The sequence below is a fragment of the Camelus bactrianus genome, chromosome 35 (assembly GCF_048773025.1).
Source record: "Camelus bactrianus isolate YW-2024 breed Bactrian camel chromosome 35, ASM4877302v1, whole genome shotgun sequence".
Taxonomy (NCBI): domain Eukaryota; kingdom Metazoa; phylum Chordata; class Mammalia; order Artiodactyla; family Camelidae; genus Camelus; species Camelus bactrianus.
In genome coordinates this window covers 25,868,575-25,888,355 of record NC_133573.1, presented here as the reverse complement: position 1 = coordinate 25,888,355, position 19,781 = coordinate 25,868,575, and the positions used below count along the sequence as shown (strand labels likewise).

At 47.2% G+C, this 19,781-nt stretch overlaps 1 protein-coding gene across 9 annotated transcripts in view; it reads right to left on the bottom strand.

Moving 5' to 3' along the window:
- CELF2 (CUGBP Elav-like family member 2) overlaps positions 1-19,781 on the bottom strand; it is a 471,642-nt gene that overhangs the window by 42,724 nt on the left and 409,137 nt on the right. For 8 of the 9 annotated variants that reach the window (XM_074358053.1, XM_045522029.2, XM_074358057.1 and 5 more), the window contains 4 exons: positions 16,934-17,013; positions 12,663-12,821; positions 9,198-9,261; positions 546-680 (listed from right to left, as the gene is read on the bottom strand). In XM_074358053.1, coding sequence (XP_074214154.1) covers positions 546-680; positions 9,198-9,261; positions 12,663-12,821; positions 16,934-17,013 — 438 coding nt within the window. The remainder of the gene's footprint in view (positions 1-545; positions 681-9,197; positions 9,262-12,662; positions 12,822-16,933; positions 17,014-19,781) is intronic. The other variant, XM_074358059.1, reaches the window with a different exon arrangement.

Sequence of the window (19,781 nt, the reverse complement as noted above, 5' to 3'; positions counted from 1 at the left end):
TAAGGCAACAGAACTTCTAAGGAAAAGAACCACTTCAAATGACATGGCCTGGAATGTGACCACCAAGGAACAACAAACATGGACCCCTCTAGACCGAGGGGTCTAAAAGCCAAATGCAGAGGATGGAGCTGGTGTGAAATGCCACACGGAAATGAATGGGGATTTTGAGACTGAACAGAGAATTCTTAAATTGCTACAAACAAGCAAATAAACAAGACAGGAGAAAGGAGCGTTCCTGCGAGACTGAGTCTCCTGACAGTGAGACTTCACGAGGATGGAAGGGAGAGCACACTCGGGAAGCAGAATGCACGCGTGAGAATCAACAGCCGGGTGGATTCGCACAGAAAGCTTTTTTTCATTTTATCCTTGGGAAATAAGACACACGTGCACCCAAACTTTGTTTCTTTAAAAGGCATTAAACAGAAATTGAGCTGGATGCCCGGCTCCGTCTGGGCAAGTCTGCTCTGCACTTGGCACCTGGTGGATGCAGCCCCGCGCACTGTCCCCCCCGCCTCCCACCCCAACGAGGCATAGCCACCCCTTACCGGGACTGGTGAGGGCTCCCAGGGCGCTGCTCGTGGTGGACAGGGGATTTGCATTGGTGGTGGTGGCTGAGGTCTGGGCCGCGGCTGCAGCCGCTGCCAGTGTTGCCAGATTCTGTAGCTGCAGAGCATTCATGCCTGTAGGGGGAAGACACATTAAATTTCAGCAACACGCCCACCTCACGGGTTTCCAAAAAGAGAGGGCAGGTGGCAAGGGCAGAGGGCTTCATGACGGCACCCTGGCCCGAGCTGCCCCCGGGGACCGGTGGGTCACCATGCTGCCCATCCCCACACAGGACCCTCCTCCCAACCGCCTCTCTCATTGCTGAGATCATTGGAAAAGATAAGCCAGAGATTTGTGTGTGTACATGGCAGGGCTTTCTGCCACGTGGCTGCAAGAAACAAGGAAATCCAGGCTGGGAGGCTGGAGGGGCGGCTGCAGGGCAGTTTCCATCCCTGATCTCGGCGGGGGCACGGACAAGGTATTAGGGAAGAATTGATGCTTTACTGGTTGCAGTTCTTGCTCTGAAGTTGAACAGATACGGCGTCCTGGCTCCACCAGCTGTGTGACCGCGGGCAAGTTTCTTAACCTCGCCATTCTTGCTTAGTGAGTGAGAAGGGTTACCTGTACCTCCCCTCACATGGTTGTCATGTCTGACCACAGCTTCCATGTGTTGGGAGGGGGGTACATGGAGGGGCGAGAGAATATTCTAGCAACATGTCTGTTGTGCAGCCTCAGCCTCAGGACGGCTCAGAGCTCTGCTGCCAGGCTCGCTGGCCCTGCTCCTCTGTCCTGGCCACCTTGCTCAGGACTTATTTTTACTCAGAGAAGAGCTGCTACATGGGTTCTCCTTTTGCTCCAGGAGACACCCAGCCCTGGTGGCTTAGGGCCAAACCAGCACCTGTTTCTCAAACCCATGTATTTCTGAGGATGCTCAGAAGCAGGACAGAGTATTGGTGGCATCCTCTGCATGGGGCCCGGCTCTACCAAGCACGTGCACCAGGGAACAAAGCTCTCTCTCCTCGGATCAAGCATCAGACAGGGTGGTACTGATGAGACCATGTGAGGAGAGAAATCACAGGTCCTCTCTTTCAGGTTTGCTCGAGGACAATGGAACCTGGACCCTGCTTGGGGCTTGGCTCCTGCGAGCAGCTTAGTGGGACGAGGGGCCGGGCTTTGAGGGGTGCTGCCAGGGGTGATGGGCATCTGCATGGACCTGTCTGGCCCCTGCGCCCCTAACGTGTAAATGATGTAACGCAGGCGACCAACTACATCACCGACAGATGGCCGTGCAGGTGAGGGGAGGGTTTAGCACAGTATTACAGTCTGCACATCTGGCAATGGTTAACGACTAGCAGAGCCACCCTCCTTCGCCTGGGTTGGAGGGCTCCCCAGGACCCTGGCTCTGACCCACCTGATGGGGCCACAGAGCAGGAAGGAGCTCAGCCTGCTCATCCGGGTCTGGGACTCAAAGCTGATGGCCTTGGACCCCCCGAGGCTGGGGCGGCGCTCCAGCCTCGCTCTCAGCCTCCCTCCGAAGTGACTGATAGTTCGTTAAGGAGATGGAGGATGAAACTCGGGGTGAGTTTCTGCACTTTCTGTGTGCTGTCTGTCAACTCCCGCTGCCCTCACCACACCCTGCGGGGACACTGTGGGCTCGTACTGCTCACCTTCCTAATTAGACACAAAGCCCCTGGAGGACAAGGATATTGCCTTACTCACATTCAAGTCCATCTGCACTTACACACACACACACACACACACACAAGCGCACACGCACGGCTGCATTCACAGTGGGTGACAGACGGACCCACGGGCGATGAGGGAACAGGGCACCCAACAGCAGCAAATGGCCCCAAACTGCTCCAGAGCCTTGTCTACAGACCCAAACAAGGGTTTCCTCTGTTCTTTCTCGGTTCTTTGATATTTACAGCAGCTTCAAATATGGACTGTTTCCTTCAATCATTAATCCATCCTACAAATATTTATCAGAACAGTGTGTTTTCCTTGTCTCACCCCCACTGACACTCACCGCTGTCCTGGAGCCCAGCTGACCACACTCGGGTGCTCGGTTCCACTGTCCTCTCCCTGCGTGTCCCACTCAGAACAAACAGATACATATAATCAAGCCAACAAAAGGAAACAAAACTAGCCAGAGGTTCTCCAAGAACACCGGAGCTGATGGCTGAAACCAGGGGAGGGGGCGCCTGCGCCGAGGCTGAACCTAGGAAGCTGGAGGCGGCAGGCACATGGAGATGTGCCAGGCTTTCCCGTGGTTGTCTCTGCAGCCTGGATGTGGGCCATGGGGCAACAGAGGCACCTGTTCCCTGCAGCGTGTCCTTCTGTCCAGCCAGGCAGAAGCCCAAGGCCCCTTCTCTAGCCCGTCCCTCCCAGCGAGGACACCCCCCGCCTTCCAAGTCCTGCTGCCACACCCGGCACATCATAGGGATGTGCCTGCGGTGCGTGGAAAGCTCGGGACGCTCCGGTAGGGTGGGCTCCCCGGACTCCTCCTTGACAGCAGCGCGCATCCTCGGTGATGGATGCTCTGGCTCTTCCCTTCCCCACAGCCAGAGGGCCTCACCCTTGGTGTGGACACCTCCCCTCCTCTTTGGGAAGGGGGCTTGGGGGCCACAGTGTTTCTGGGAAAGCACTCGGGAAGCCATGTGAGGTCTCACCCCGAGTTTCATCCTCTACCTCCTTAACGGGACCAGACTTTCCGAGTATCTGGCATCACTGTCTCTCCAGATCTGCAGCTGCGGCCGGCTCGGCCCCTGGCTGGGATGGGGGCCCTCCACCCTGACTCTGCACTGGTCCCCTCCGGGGCCTGGCCAGCCCTGGGCCCTGTGGGCCGTCTGAGCAGGGGTGTGTGCTTCCACTTGCTCTGAATTCACACTTCTGGTTCTCTCTCAACCTCTTGTGCTTTTTGGGGTGTGTGTGAGCACCCCCCCCGTCTCCTTCTTAGCGCCTCTCACAGCACCTCGGGTTTCCCACCCACCTGGCCCCATCGTCTCCTCGTGGCTGCTCCCACACCACAACACTAAAATGGCACCAGATGGGGAGCAGGCAGCGTCGCCCGGGGGTGGGGGGGTGCTGGTCCCTGCTTGGCAAACAGCTCTTCTCTGAGAAGGAAAACCAGCCCCACTTAACCTCACACAGCACTCTGCTGGGTGGGATGGGCCCCCTCAAACCAGGGGCAATCATCTGGGTGACTAGAAATGCAAAACATTTAAATAAGCTTTAGGAACTCCGACACTGTGCCAAGATCACGAAGGCCCCCCCCCCCCCAAAAAAAGTTGGGCCGATAGGAGTTCAACTTTTCAGTCATTTCCAGGGAAAAGAAAAACCCTTCTCCAAACTAAGAAATTATGTACCAGACAGATGTGCACTATGCCTACTTGAAACTTAAGATTTAAAAAAAATTATTTATAAGGAGAAGGGCATGAAAATTTAATTTAATGTTCACCTTAGGTAATTCTGTGTCTTATTGTTCGGAGCAATTACCATAAATCTGCATATCAATAAGCGAGAACAGATGTCAGTTGTTACAAGTGCTTGCCAATCAGGTCTGTTAAAAAGTGACAGATGGGTGGTTATGGAACATTCTCATAAGGCCTATTAACACTTTCGCAGGAAGTGTGGAGTGTGGAGGGCGGGAGACTTGGCTTTGGGAAGAACTTGGGGTCTCTGTGGGTCCAGGATGCACACCTCGCAAGTGTGTCCCCGATGTGAGGTTCTCAGCCTCCAGTCTACAATTTTTGTAAAAGTCTTCCCTCTTCTCCACTTGTCAGAGACACTCTGAGACCATCTTCTCTGGCAGCAGATCTCCAGCAGGTAAAGCAATTGCTATTGGATTGTTTTAAGCAAATATTTGCACACAACAACTTCACTGCGACTTTGACCACTTAGACCAGATATTTCAGAGGCGAATGACTACCCTCTTTAATGACTATCAGCAGTGAAGTGAAGCAGTTCTCCCTTGTTTATCAAAAGACCCTCTTCTTGGACCACAGCTCAGTACTTTCTTACAAACAATCCCTTTCCCAGAAAAATAATTCCCCGAACCAAAAACAACCCCCACTTAATGAATTTGAAATGCTGTCCAGAATCAAAGGAGGTGATTTTCCTGTGATTGACGCTGAACTGTTTCTTTCTGAGCAGCTCTGGGGCTCCCTGTGTGTTGTTTATAGCTCAGATTTGTTTCTTATTGGCCTGTTGAATGCTCTGTGCAGCCAAGTCACTCTAGCTTGTTTTTACACAAACAAACCTGAATTTGAGGAGATGGGGAACGTCGTCTGACAAGCTTGGGAGCAAGAAGGAGGCTCAGCGCAATTTGAAGTTTGGGCCTGCCGTTTACCAGCTGAGTGACTTTGGGCAAGTTTGTTTATTAACCTCTCTCAGCCTCAGTTGTCCTACCTGTAAAATGGGATGCTAAGGGTCTCTACCTTATACAGTCGTCATGATACTTGGGAATTTTGTGGTCTCATCCACAAAATGCCACTTACTGGTCTTTGGCCTCAATAACCTTTTTAACATTTTTGTACTTCAGTTTTTCCGACTGTTAGGTAGTACCAGGTGGTGGTTTGGTCCTTGGCCTGCTGTGCGGGTAAACCACGTGATTATTTCAAGGAGCTCTGTGAAAAACAAAATTGTGAAGTGCTACCATTGTTTTTCTAACATGATGCTTTTTTGAGATGATTGTTATTACAAAGACACCAAGGACCAAAAAGCCACTTTTTCCTTATTCCTTCTTCTTCAGGGAAAATCCCAGACTCTTGCTCTGAGCGCAGACCCCACATTTCGGAGATTTCAGAAACTCACGGCACGAATACCACAGCTGAGTGAGAAATGGACACGTTTTTATCAGAAGTTTTAAGAGGGAAAATAAAAATCAATCAACTTCAAGGATGTACAAAAAGTGTACATAAAAGTCAGCTTATAAAGATGCGGTCCTTCCTAATCTAGTTTTCTGCTTTCTAAATTCCTTTCCCTTTTACCAAATCATGAAACACATCTGAAGTTATTTTTTAGTTTGAAAGGAAAATACTAATTTTTTTTTTTTTTAAAAAGTGGAGCTGATGTGTCACTTTACTGATGTAACTAACTACTTAGGAACTTGCTGCCTAAATTTTTTTCCTGTTTTCTTTTTCCCCAGCTTGCTTTTATCTTCTTTTCAAACAGAAAATGTTTACTCATTCAAATGAGACATTTTAGACTCTGGTGAGAAACCTCAGTTTCCTGAAGGACGGACCATTCTCTCTTGAGAGCTGTTCACAACAAAATACTACTGTTTTCCGAAATGATACTTCACTCTCTTTGGCGATGGTGTGCTCAGCTGCATGACTTGAATTTTCCACGTGGAGTTCTTCACACGGCACCGGAGGACGTAAAAACCACAGGTGAATTGTGTCGACGCCCACTCTCATTCTGCTGCAATCTCCATCACTTGACCAGCAGTGTGGCCCCAGATGGGGTTTCGGATAAACTAACGACCTCTTGGGTTCCCACTTGTCACTTGCCCCCCACAGGGTATGTACCATGTGCCGTGCACCACGTCTGATGTTGAACCAACTCTCTCATTTCCTGTCTTTGACAACTCATTCATGAAGATACTGTCATTAGTTTATGGTGTTTGGCTACAGTCAAATGTCTTAATTCAAAAACCAGGCATTTAACTTAAGCTCCATTGGGAGTGTGTCCGAAACATAAATGGGCACCTGCTGATTTAGAAATTTACTCACTCATCCATCTGAAAACAGCCACCAGTGCCTCTTAGAGGAGTAAAGACTGAGGTCATCCACCCAGGCCATGCCCTCTTGGAGCACGGATGATTCAGGAGTATTCAGAGGTGACGGAGGAAGGGAAGGAAGGGAGAGTTTTTATGGGAATGTGCAAGAGGGGCTCCCCTCCCCCACTTTGGTGCCTTGGTTCCAGAAACTCCCTCCAAGAAGTGACCTCCAGCACTAATCCATCAGTGTTCAGGTCACAACACGGGCTTCGGTGACTGGCAGTGACAAAAGTTAACCGTACTTTTGGGAGAAGATGAAAAAGCAGGGGGCCAAACAACTTTGTTGGGGGAAAAAAATCCTAAAAAACCCAAACCACATTACTTTTGACACTTAGGAAGATGAGGCTTCATTTTTCCTACGAATGAAGGGCGCTCGCTGTAGAAATGGCCAAGCAGACCGAGCACTGACATCTATGTCCATCTCTGCTCTCTGTACTCGAGGTGACTGTAGAGAAATGACCCCTTGGCATTTGACTGCACGGCCTGGGCAGACTTAGTGTGCTGACTTTAATGTGCCACGGGTTCAGGAAAGGGGTATTTTGGAAAGCCCAGAACGTTCCAGACTGCCTTTAAATTGGCCACCTGCTCCATGCACCTTCGTCTTTACATGAGCACGCAGATGCTCAGCTCCTGAGCCACAGCCGGCCAGGCGCAGGCACACACAGACTAATGAGGGGTGACAAGGTGCTCCGTCCACCCGGGAAGACATGAGGACATGCTTACCAGCTGCCTCAGGACCCAGTGGCCATCTCTGCATAATTCAGCTGTGGGAATGGGAGAGCCTGAGGCTTCCTCTAAGGAAAGACTAATTCTGGATCTGGGGCGCAGGGGGGTGGGGCATTCTATTAGAAGAAAAATCTCATATTGGTAGAAAACGCGACACATTTTAGATTTATTTCAGAGCTTTCAATCTGGAGGTTTGCTCTTTTTAAAGAGAACTCCCCCAGAGATTTCACTTCTGTCTCTCCAATTCCCTTCACAGAACTAAAGGTAAATGAAGCGTTCCATGTGATTTTTAGTGCCAAGGCCAACTTCCCCAACTGTACTCATAAAGATTCTGCTGAATGATGTAACTACCTATTATTTTAACATATGTATTTTTTCTAATAATCCAAAAGCTTTAATACAACAGAACAAGCTGGCGGTGCCGGCAGACTGAAAGGTCAGCGAGCAATTCAGCAGTGTTGTCACCAGTATGTCCCGTCAGACCAGTCACCACGAGCCCTGGAGGCCACCAGACAAAGCTGGGCTGACAACCACACAACACACAGGAGGGGAAACCTACGTATGCTGATCGGAAGTCATTTCAGATCCTCTTAGGACAGAAAAAAATCAAGGCTGTGTATTTGGGAAAAAAGACGAGAAAAAAGGAGTTTTCATGGTGACGGATAAAGACATCAGGCTTCTGTGCTGTGGATCCCAGATTCACGCCATGGCCTCGGGGTGTCCTTGATGAAAACAAACGGCTCGATTCGAATATGCCGAAAATCTGTTCCCCTCCTTGCCCGCTCGCCCCTATTTTTTTTGGATCAAACAAGGAAGCAGCTTTCTCACTGCTCCTCGAGGCAGGTGAGCGGCCCCCATGTCCTGATGCATCGTGCAGGACACCTTCCCTGGCCCGGCAGTGAGCTGGGACATCAGCCCAGAAGGTGACCCAGTAGGAGTGACCTTTCACTAATCACCACACCTCCGTTACTCCTGACGCAGCTCATTATGAGAAGGAAGCCTTCATGAGCTGGCTTTCAAATCCAGTCACACTTTGATTTTCCCGAGAACAAAGACTATTGCTTTCACATAAAACTTCTGATGCCCCACCCCGTCGACTGGGGGTTCACAAGTGGAAAAAGGCATCCTGTTAATTGTCTGCGGTTATCAAGGGACGGCAAACTGTACCAAAGATACGCCGGCCAGCTTGCCTTTTATTACAGAGGTCAGAACATTTTTTATTGACTGCCCGTTATTAAAACTTTAGAAGGATGTCAATCATGATGACTGCCCCGGATAGAGGAATCCTGTTGGAAATTCCCCCAGTCTAGAGCCATCTTTTCAAAAACAAAAAAACAACTCTGGAGTGCACTCTGCAGGAATTCTCAGCTCCCTGATTTTACCATTTTATAACTGCTGGGTAATAAGTGGGGGCACCGGGCAGACAGGTGAAGGAAAGGAAGACGGCTTTATGCTCGCCTCCAGCATAAAGGGACTCTACTTCTTCCAAATGAGTGTCAGCAAAAAACCAGTTAAAACCTGACAGTCGCAACTGCTGGCAGCGAGAAAGACTTGGCCAGACAGGACCCAGTGCTCATTGTAATATAATTAATATTCTGATTTAGCCCCCTACTCCATGGTTTTCTCTGCGTACACCATGGGTAAGGACATGCGCAAAGGGACCAAACGTGACTAAGCATTCCAGGGGCAAAGGGCCTTCCATCAATCAGAAGCCCACCTCTAAGCGAGGGTGTAAGAGGAAGGGCAGACAGAGACTGCTGAGAATCCCCCTGGGATCAGCCCGCCTCCCGTTCTCGGAGGTGCGCTTTTCCTAAATAAATCCCTTAAAACCTTTTGCTACGTAACGCTCTCCGTCTCCTGTCTGTAATCTTATCTTTTGGGTAAGACAAGGACTGGGGTATTTTCCTTTGTGGCGGGGGGGGGGGGTAACATAACTGTTGGAAATGCCAGAGGGGGAAAATCAGCTTCTAAGTAGCTGACTCTAATTTTCGCACCTCGGCCAGAAAGCAAACAGGACTGGTCATTGCTCTCTGGTCTTCTCTTCCCCCGCTGCTTCTCTTTGTCCTCTGAACCCCGCGCCCCCCCCTCCCCCCAGATTCAGACAAGAGCTTGGTCAGAAGGCAAGGCATCCTTCCTGACTTACCAGCCATCTGCTGAATGCCGCTGAACGCACCCAGGTTGCTGGAGGAGGTGGCCTGCTGCAGGAGCTGGAAAGGACAAGAAAGGTCTTGTCAAAATGCAGCCAGGGTGAGGACCAAGCAAAATTCCCAGGTCTGCTGGGGGGCCACCCGCTGTCCTTCACATTTATGTCGTTGGCTGCTGCTGCCTCTCAAAGGACTGCAGGTTCCCAGAGCTGGGGCTGTAAATCCATATTCATGTCTAATCTCCATTAAGACACACAGACACCGGGGAAACTCAGTAACACTGCTGCCTTAAAACAATTAATCAACTTACACTTTTTTACAACCAGGTGTTAAATCGATGGAAGGCAACATGGCGTGACTAATGCTCTCTCTCTCTGGAGCCTTCATGGTTACCCTCTCTCATCTTCGCCAATCAAGGTCCATCCCTGGGTCTCCTCCACTCTCCCTCCCAGCTCAGTTTCCCACATCCTTCACTAGAAACACCTAGAATCACTGGCTCCTGGGCTCACAGAGGAATCACCGCGGTAACGATACATATAAGTGTATCTCTTCATGGCTGTCCAGTTTCAGCTGTGTCTACAGGACCAAGACAACGGTCACCCATTTTACGGTGGTCTTCGCTGGCAGAGAGGAACACACTATTTGTCAGAACTTAGGAGTCTCTGGTGCTATATACCTTGATGCGATGCATTATAAATACATCAGCATCTCCTAAAATAGAAATTAAGATAGCTGTGCAAAGGGGTCTGCATTTTGTTCCAGAGCTTCGAAAAATACATTATCCCCCACGTAGCATCAGTGGGTACCACAAGGAAAAGGCAGGTGGTTCCTGTTCGAAAGGGCTCCTTTATTTGTCCAATTCAGTTGAATTCTCTTTTCGCTAAGGCTGATCAACACAGCCGTAGTTTGTACGTGGAAGCAAGCGTGGAGCTACCTCCTGTATGTGAACGCCCTCAAAGCATAGACTTGCCAAATTTACTACTGAGACCTGCTATGATTTTATGAGCTTGGGAGGAACCAGATGAATTGACTATTTAAAAGATAAGCTCTCAGGGTTTATTTGGAGCTCTGCAAAATGTAACGGAGAGCACTGTCATTCCCCCAGGTTTGTGTAGGTCTCCTTGGCTTCAGAAGATGGAAACCCTATAACAGGGTATGACTCAGCCATGGGCATCTATCAGTTGACTTAGAAGCACTGAGCAGAGTAGAACAAGTCTTAGTTACAATGATATTATGGGGATGAACGTTAACAGTTACCAGAAATACATCTGCAACCTTCTCTCATCCTTCTCGATTTGGAGTAACACACTAGCTAGGCACAACACACACGCAGACGTACGCAGTGAGGAGGAGGAAGGAGCAAGGGACTATCCATTTTGATAGAAATCCCTCCTCTTGGCTTGATTTCCTGGGTTCCCCATTCCCTGTGGCGGCAAGCCCTACCTCTCTCCTATCAGACACTGAAAAAAAATGAGTTAAGCAAACTTCAGTTAGCTCTGGAGACACTGTGAGGGGTTAGTGGCACCTACTGAGATAAGTGGCCCTCCCTGGAGTGTCATTAACTGTCTCCAAGGAGTCTGCCCACTGACGCCCACTCTCTGGGGAGCCAGAGTCAGAAACTGTCCCCAGCACAGAGGCAGGAGATGCCTCACAGACCTAGGGTCCTTCCACAGACATGCGCTTCCAGCCAAAAGGGGCAGCACACACCTGGCTGAGAAAGAGCAGACGCCCACGGTGGGAGAAAACATAGTTCAGCGCTTATAAGCACGTGCTTTTATAAATGGGCGGAGATGAATTCCTCTTCAGGGTTCAGAAATAATTTTCAGATGTGATCAAAGAAACACAGGCCAGAGATTCCTGTAAGTTGGGAAGGGGATGGGGGGCCTAGGAAATGGGCCAGCAGACTGGGGACACACACAGGGGTCCTGCTTTTCAGAAATGGTGGAGCCGGAAGCTGGATTCCTAGAAACTATGAAAGGGTGAGCTCGACGTCCATCTCCAATAGAAATTCTTCTAATGAAACCGATGACGATCTGGGAACAACTGAAAAGCTCACCCTGGTGAAAAAGAACTGATGGTTCAGCTAGACTTTTTTCCCCCTCATGAAACTTCAAGACTGATTGACTAGGAAAAAGACGGTGGGCTCAAAGAGGTTTTACCGAGGCATGTGACGAAGTCTCTCGTGGTCTTTGTGGATAAAATGGAGAAACGGCTGGAAGGTGATAGCAAACTTGGTCAGTACGTTTTTATTAACGACTCAGATGAAACCAGGAGAAGCTTCCCCGGCAAGACATCCAAACACATCCTGAGTAGCTAGTACCTGTCAGACCCCGACAGGCACCGGGGCATGGTGGGTGCAAAGAGGACAGGGGTCACATCGGACTCAAAGAAGTAGCGCAGCCGGAGGGAGGGCTGACATCCCACTCGGCCACCAGCCCCATGGTCCTGGCTAACGTCATGCTACCTCTTTAAGCCTCTCCCTTCGCTCACCTGTGCGATCGGGGTGATCTTATGTTCAAGGTCACAGGGTGGACTGTTTGACAGAACGGGACTGGGTCTGCTACAAAGGAAGGCTAATGGCTCAGACAATCCTGAGAGGGACAGTTCACAGGTCAAAGGACAGAATTAGGGGACACACACTGACAGAGGCTACAGCTAAAGACCCCGGTGCACAATATGAAATTGTATCCGTAAACGTGTAGTCCAGCACTGGGGTTCCAAAGCAGATGAGTGGGGTAGAGGTGTATGACTGAGCAGCAGTTTAAGCAAAAATAAAGAAAATCTTAGAGGAGTATTAGCTGCTTTCTACCACTCCCAAGCTACACTAAGATACCTCACAGTCCACACTAGAGGTCACTGCTCTGTGCTATTTAGATCTTACTGGAGGAACTATCTCACAGCCCAGTTAAAGCATTTTAATAAAGACTGACAAAATGAAATGAGCACCAGAGAAGCAAAAACAAGGAAGTGAAAGTTTAGAAACAACGAAATGTCAGGGATGGTTGAGAGAACTAGGTCTGTTCGGTGTGAAACAGGATCTGGTTTTTTTTTTTTGGTTTCAAATCGATACAGAAACATGTGACGGAGTCTACATGGCTCTGCTGGGAAGACCCAGGGCCACAGAAGGAAAGTCCCAGGGGGCTTCCATCTGAGGCCCTGACGTACGCAGACCTGGGAGGCAGTGAGTGCTCCGACCACGGCTACAGAGTCCCCTGTGGAGTGTGCCACCCCCTCCCCACGCGGGATATTATGCTGAAACGCTGATCAGCAATTCGGCCTTGCGGGGCTCTGCTCAGCCTCCATCAGGCTGAATGAAGTCAGTCACGTCCCTATGCTCATCATTTTCACCTGGAAAAATATTCTGCTCCAATAATTTCCTGGCTTTCACCATGTCCCAGAAACGCGTGTTTTGGTGGATTCAGGGGACAGGGGACGACAGGCCCCCCGCGGTCCCCGGCACTTACCGCCAGGTACTGCGGGGTGAGTCCGCCCAGACCCGTCAGGTTCCCCCAGGTGGCAGTGTTGAGCTGTTGCATCTGCTGGGCCAGCTGCTGCTGGAGGCGCCTTTGCTCCTTGTCCTTCTGGGTATCAGCGAACTTCACCACGATGGGTGAAGAGCAGCCCTGTGGTCAGACACAGCGGAAAGTGAACAGGGGGTTACAGCCAGGTCGACTCCGCTCACGACGCGCAGTCAGCACGGGGTCTAGCTTCCTGAACTACCCTGGAGCCCAGGGACGGGGGTGGCATGGTTTCTAAGCGGTCTGATGGTCTTTCTTCTTCTCGGGATGGTACCATCAACAGACAGTTCCAGACACTGTCACCGGTGTCTCGGGGGCTCTGGTGGTCGATGAAGCCATGTGCTTCCATGCTCTGATTATGACACTGCCTTGCCTTCTCTCTTCACGGGTCTTCCTTTGACCATCCCAGGACCTCCTCAGAGACAGGAGACCTTACTTTTCTTTATTAAGCTCCACGGTTCGCTTGTCTCAAAGATGCACTTGTCTTTGTGTGTCTGCCTGTTTCCACGTGTGAGCAGGGAACACAGGGGGAGCAGTGGTAACGGGAATGAAGAAGCCCCTTGCTCATTTAGTTTTCATTCCTTCCAACGTGTAGTTATGCATTTTGAACTTTGGAACCATGGGAAACCACTGACCCAGGAATATAATCGGGAGAAGTGGGTTTTGTTTTACGAACGTGGATGAAGGAAGGAGAGATTCAGGGAACACAGGCACAGGCCAGTGTCCTGTCCCCATGTTTTCAGAAGGGTTTCTCCACCTGTATCATATCTACTCTATGCGGGTTCCCAGGGCCTCCTGTGTCAGGAGCACATTCTCATCAAAGGGGATAGATCTTAAATAGCAGAGATCACTGCTTGGTTTCTTTTCCTAATCAAGCTCATTGTCCTAGAAGGTTCTTTCCATGGTCCCTTCCTTTAAAAAGCAAGGAAGAGGGGGAGTGAGTGAGTGAGAAACGGCCAAGGTTCTAAAATAGAACGGTTTCATGTCTGAGACAGAGAAAAATCATGAGGGAAACTAAGGGCCTGACACCCTAGGCAGGACGACTTCCTTTCAAAAGCACCTTTTCCGTGTTCACCACTTGGTAAGTACTCTGCAGAAACCAGCTCTCCTCTCTCTCTGCATACCTGCCTGTACATTTCATCACAATTAAAGCTGCGAAATTTTGCTGAGATAAAAAGAAGTAATTCTCCCCAAGTGATTAAAAAAACCCTTTTATTGAAACTCAGCATGACTTTTACTCTTCTCAGAAATCTTCTATTCCTATTGAAATGAGCTTTCCCCCCTTCCCTGCTGGGTCATTTTTCTTTCTCCTAGAAAAACAAAGTTGCATTTTTTTTTCTTATCACCTGGGGGAGTTACTGGGGATGTAGCTATGAATACGTGAGGCTATCAGGTCTGATATTATCCCCCAAAATGTGAGAAAAGTGAGTGGCTGTTTCAGTTGTGAACTTCCAACGGACCTGGTCTTCAGCTCTGGGGGTCACGTCACAGCGCCGAGTGTTCAGCGTCAGTAAATTTCTTAAAGGAGTATTTCCACCATTAAAAAAAAATCTATCCTTTACGTTTCTTCATCTGCTCTGTATTTCAGCACTTCATCACTTTAACGAGAGCAAAACATTCTGAAGGTGGAAATTATAGAAAGCAAGGGTTTTGCGTGGAAAAGGGCTGTTACTGTATCAAATTTGTTCCATAACAAATTACAGCATCTCATCCTAATAGTACACTTACTGTTGGCTTTTTTCTTCCTTCAATGACCCCAAAATGATATAAAAGCAGAAAATTCGGCCAATAATTATAGCTCAAAACTGACTTGGATTAACCATGAAAGGGAAAAACAGGATGGGGAGAGATTGGAGGAAAGTGGAAAAATCTAGGTACCATATAAAAATTAATGATTTTTTTTTTTTAAAAGTATTCTTTCAAACTTTGACATTCACATCATTCTGAATTCGAATCTCGTAGATAATGTATCTTGGTTGAAGATGTGAGCCTGGGGAAATAACGCAGTTAATTCAAAAAAACAAACTTCAATTGTACAACTATGAGGCTGTGTCATATGTAATCTTTCATTTACCTGTCAGTATTTTTGAATTAAACAAGAAATTAAAAAAAAAAAAAGAAATTGAAGTGTCTGAGGGCCCTGCTGATTAAGCATGGAGGTCCAGATTTAAAAACAAGCGCATTGAATTTGATTTCTTATAATAGCGATATTCACAAAGGATCGAGGGTTTCTTAAGGATAAACATGTCCCCTTCTCTATCGTAAGTTCTTTTCCTTCTGAGAGCCTATTACTTCCTTGGTTCGGGCTCACACCCAGGTCTGCTATGCTTCCTTGTCGCCTCCTTCTGGGAAAACACAGGAGGACACAGACCTCCACTCGGGCGGGCGCCCGGGGTGGAGGAACTGGGTGTGGTGGCAAAACTTCCAACAGAGCTGAAAGGGTTCTGGCTAAAAAATCATCTAAGGTGAGACCAATTTAGGTACAAATCACTCAAGGACAGGAAATAAAAATAATTAAGAATGAAACACATATATATGGAAGATAATAAATACAGGTCACGGCTTTCTTTTTCTTATCAATACTTTTACTTTCCATCTCCAAACTGACACGTAGCTGGAAACCAGACTGGTCCACGATAACGGAGCAGCCCAAGATGCAAAAAGGCGGGGGGTGGGGGAATGCGAAACCATGATCACGGGTGTATGTGCATGTTGTTCAAAATTGGATTCCTAGACATTTCATATTCTCTGCTAATTCTCTCTTATCGTGGCCGATTTTCACCTGAGCTGGCCTTCACGTAGGGGGAGGGAGTGAGTGTCTTAAAAATGCATTGCACTGAAAGGAAAACACAGTGATTATATAAGATATGTTAGGAATATTAAAGTCAAAAGGAAGTTCGAAAAAGACAAGAGGCTTTGCAATGCTGATGTATCAAAACTCAGAAAAGGACGGTCAACACTTAATGACAATGCCATGCACACGCCTTACCCCCCTTCCACCCGCCCTTTGGCTCACTCTAAAAAGGTTGCCCACAAAACATGACCCGTGATGATCACTGAGCTCCCGGCATGCTTTGGGAGATGCAGCATTGCAAAAAAACAAACAAAAACAAACAGACAAAAAAAAAATTAATAAATATCCCCTCCCCCCAAATGGAGGCAAAAAAAGAAGCTCAAACAAGAAAGAACTTTCGGCACATTAAAATAAAACTGAAAAAAAATTATTTTTTTCTTTTTCTGAAAGATGAAAAACATCACTTCAGAGAACACCACAAAGCTACCTCCAGAAGAGACCACCCATACACAGAGATACAGTCTACATAATACACCAGAACATGCGCTCCCGAAGGGTTCTGTCAGACAATACAGAGTGAGTAACAGCATATCACGCTTGGAATGCTCTTGTGCAAAATTCTGAAAGGCCATGACCCAAATCACAGACTTGAATTACAGAGCCATTGTCTACATCCAGGGACCCACACCCATTAAATATTCATCTTCCCCAAAAGCCACTGTCTCTCATTAGGAGACCAAATTTGAGCCTTTGTGTTTGTTATTGTTCGTATTTTTTTTAATAAGGTGACAAATTAATTTTTTGAGGGACTCTCCTATGTCAATACTTGCGCTGGTTAATGGACGTGGGAGAAGTATTAACTTTCTCCAACATTCTGGATGCAAAAACGCAATTCTGTTTGTCTAGATTAGAGATAACTTGACCCCATGTTAAAAAAAAAAAACAACAAAAACTAAAAAGAAAAGAACGAACCCTGTGATGCAGCACAGGGCCAGCTGCAATTTGGAGTGGGGGTGGTTACGGTTTAATCCATGCCACCCCCACGCTGGGGGACGCTCTTGATCTTTGAGGTACAGAATGATACTTGGCTTACATGGCATCATGAACTTTACATGGCAGGACCCGGGCCACTGCAATAAAAGGCTCCAAAAAGAATGTAGACTAAGTGGAAGGTTTCACTAAGTGCATCTCCAGTCATTAGGGGAAAAATCAGAAAGAGAGAGTGAGAAAGAGAGAGAAGAAGAGAGGGAGGGAGGGAAGGAGGGAAAGAGAGAGAGAGAGAAGGGATATGAATGAACGAGGAGAGAGGTGGTGAAAGTTTACATCTGTGATTGTCATGTGAACAATCCACACAGGAGAGAATCGCTTTCCATTCCCCACCATTTGCACAAAGAAAACAAAGAAAGGGCAGATGATACAGTACCTCCATGGTCTGAGACTGATGCATGGCTTTGATTGCATTCTGTGCCATTGCCCTTGTAGAAAATGTGACAAACGCACAGCCTGTGGGAAACAAGGGGACAGGGAGCAGGAAAGACAAAAAACAACAAGACAAAAGGTTTGGACGCTTGTTAAACCAACACAGTCTACGAGAACTGCCACAGGACGACACTGTTCTCAGTAGTACATAAAACCAACAACTTCTCTCTTTGGATTCATCTCGGGTCACTTTTTACTTACAGTGCTGACTTGCTAATCGGACCAAAGCAGAAAGATTGACTGCTTGCTTGATTAGATTATTTACTTATTTTTAAAATGGAGTCCGGGGGTGAGGGGGCAGGGATGGGGAAGGAAGCTGGGTACTCATTGTTTTTTTGTTTTTTTTTTCAGCCACTGGTTTGAAATTCCCAAGACCTAGTTTGCATTTTCTAAAATGAAAAGTTGCTATTTTACATTTTCTCCTTGGCTGATTATCTTGACTTCGGGCATCCACCCATTCGGGCTTTGTTCTTTCAAATGGGAGCCTTGCTTTTTAAGCAGCAGATAATAAAATCCTCACACCCAGGGCAAATTAGCAAATGGATTCCAAGAGCTCGAAACGTCAGCCAATAAATATATCTCACCTCCTCTGAGTAGTTAAAAAAAAAAAAATAGACATATGTATACATATACATTGATGCTATTCAAATGCAAACAGAATAGATCCCAACCCTGTACCAACTATTTAGTAACTGTTAATGAGGAACAAAAACAAATGCTTTATTTCTCTGGGAATAGTCAACCGTGCGTGTAAAGTAAAATTTAAAAATTTGCATTGGATTTCTTATTTGCATCAAACCTTCATGACTTTTGAAAGTTTCGACTTTCGGATTCCCACCAGAGGTCTGACCTCAAGTGTAATATACACAAGACCATGTACATTTCTCTAAACGTCTCCCGGGAGACTCATCGAACTTTCCGTGGCTAGTCTTCTCTCCTGCCGTAAAACAGCTAGACTCTCTAGTGCCTGTTCCTCTCCTCGTAGCAGCGTTGGCTACCATGCAGGTCACCGCTCCAACTACATGGCTCATTGCCCTTTCCACTAATAAAAACACTGCCTTCTGAAATTTACATTTTATTCATCACGCACCCTTGGGCTTAGCAGAGAAAAAGACTGTGAAATTAATGCAGATTCAGGCTGATTTTATAATAATACCACAGCACACTAAAAGCTTAGCTAAGGCAACGCAGACTATTTCACTTATGATCTCTAATGACTTTAAGAGTGCATTGATTTTCAGCGTCTCTAGCCTGGCGCAGTTTGAACTAAGGTATCAGAGAATAATTTAGTGTTCCACTCAATTTCCTCAAAACATTCTTATTATTACTACTTAAAAGATTTCCAAATGAAGCAGATCTAAACACTGAGGGTCTGAAGCCTGCTGTCATCTCAGAGCGAGTGCCTCAAAGGCAGAATTCTGGCACCAAGCACGAGGTGGGTTGCTGCTGTGGCCGGGAAGCCACATGGAACTTTCTACAGCCAAACATCCAGCGGATGGCTTGGTGTAGGTAAATCTCTGTGTGAGCCATTACATACATTTTCTTCACTGGCTCTGCATGTGTACCTGGTGAGATTATCAAGTCAATACTGTATTAGCACCTTTTAATTAAACAGCAAAAGAGAAGGTAACACCTGCCCATTTAACCCCAAGGCACAACAACATCCAATCATGAAAGTAAGTCAATGCATTTTTTTTTTTTTGCATCAGGCTGTAATTTTTAATACAGAAAAACTCTCAGTCCAGGGGAAGTTCATCTCATTCACCTCCCTCTTAAGTTGTCCTCATTGAAGCCTGAAGTCTAGCTCGCTAAGAACACCAAGCTGTTTCATACAGTTTTCTGACGTTACAGCAGCTGGTGACGCCGTTTCAACATGCTGCCTGTACCCATACTGACTGTGGCTTTTGTCATCAATAAAGGCAATTTGGTGGCCTTCTCCAAGGCATCTAGATGACATGTGGAATACAGTGTGAGACATATGACATACCTCTGCTGGGTCCCATACTGAAATATACTCAGCTCTGAAATTAGAAAGTCTTAAATTTACCATCTGTTTCAAAGTCATCTCTCTTCAAAAACATTGTGATCAGTACTGGCATTGCTGACAGAGGAAATAACACTAAAAGATTTCTCCTTTTCATTTCTTATCTTGAGACGACAGTAGAGCATGCCATCTGATGGAGACGTATTTGAAACTATGCAGAGCCTGGACTAACTCTGCTTTTAATAGTCAAGAAGATTGTTTCATTCACTTCATTGGCTCTTATTACCCGGGAGCATGTGCCAAACTGACAGTTTCCAAATGGAGGTTAAGAATGCATAGAAAACATGTAAAATGTCAACAAAAATCAGTAAGGTCCAGTTTACGCATTTCCCACAATTTCAGAACAAGCAGAACCTGGGTGAGTAACTAACTTCGTGAGAAAGATCTAACAATGAACAAGGGCTCAAAAGAAAAGTCTGAGCAACAGGACAATGAAATTCTCTCTCGATAAACTGGAACTGTTGCCCTTTCCTCTATGAAAACTGCAATTAAAAGCTTGACTGATGCTTCTAATTATACAATCCTCATCCCATCCAAAAAAAAAAAAAAAAAAAAAAAGACCTGAGAAACCCGATGACTTCTTTAACCTTTTTATTCTATCGGCAGTGGTGCGGTTAGGGACACCTTGTCTCCTAGGGGCTCGGTCAGGTTCCATGCTGTGTGTGGTGTTCAGTTACTTGAGAGAGAAAATGACTGTCACTCAGAAAGTGGGAACACGGGCTACCCAAGACTCCCTCTCTCCGTCACT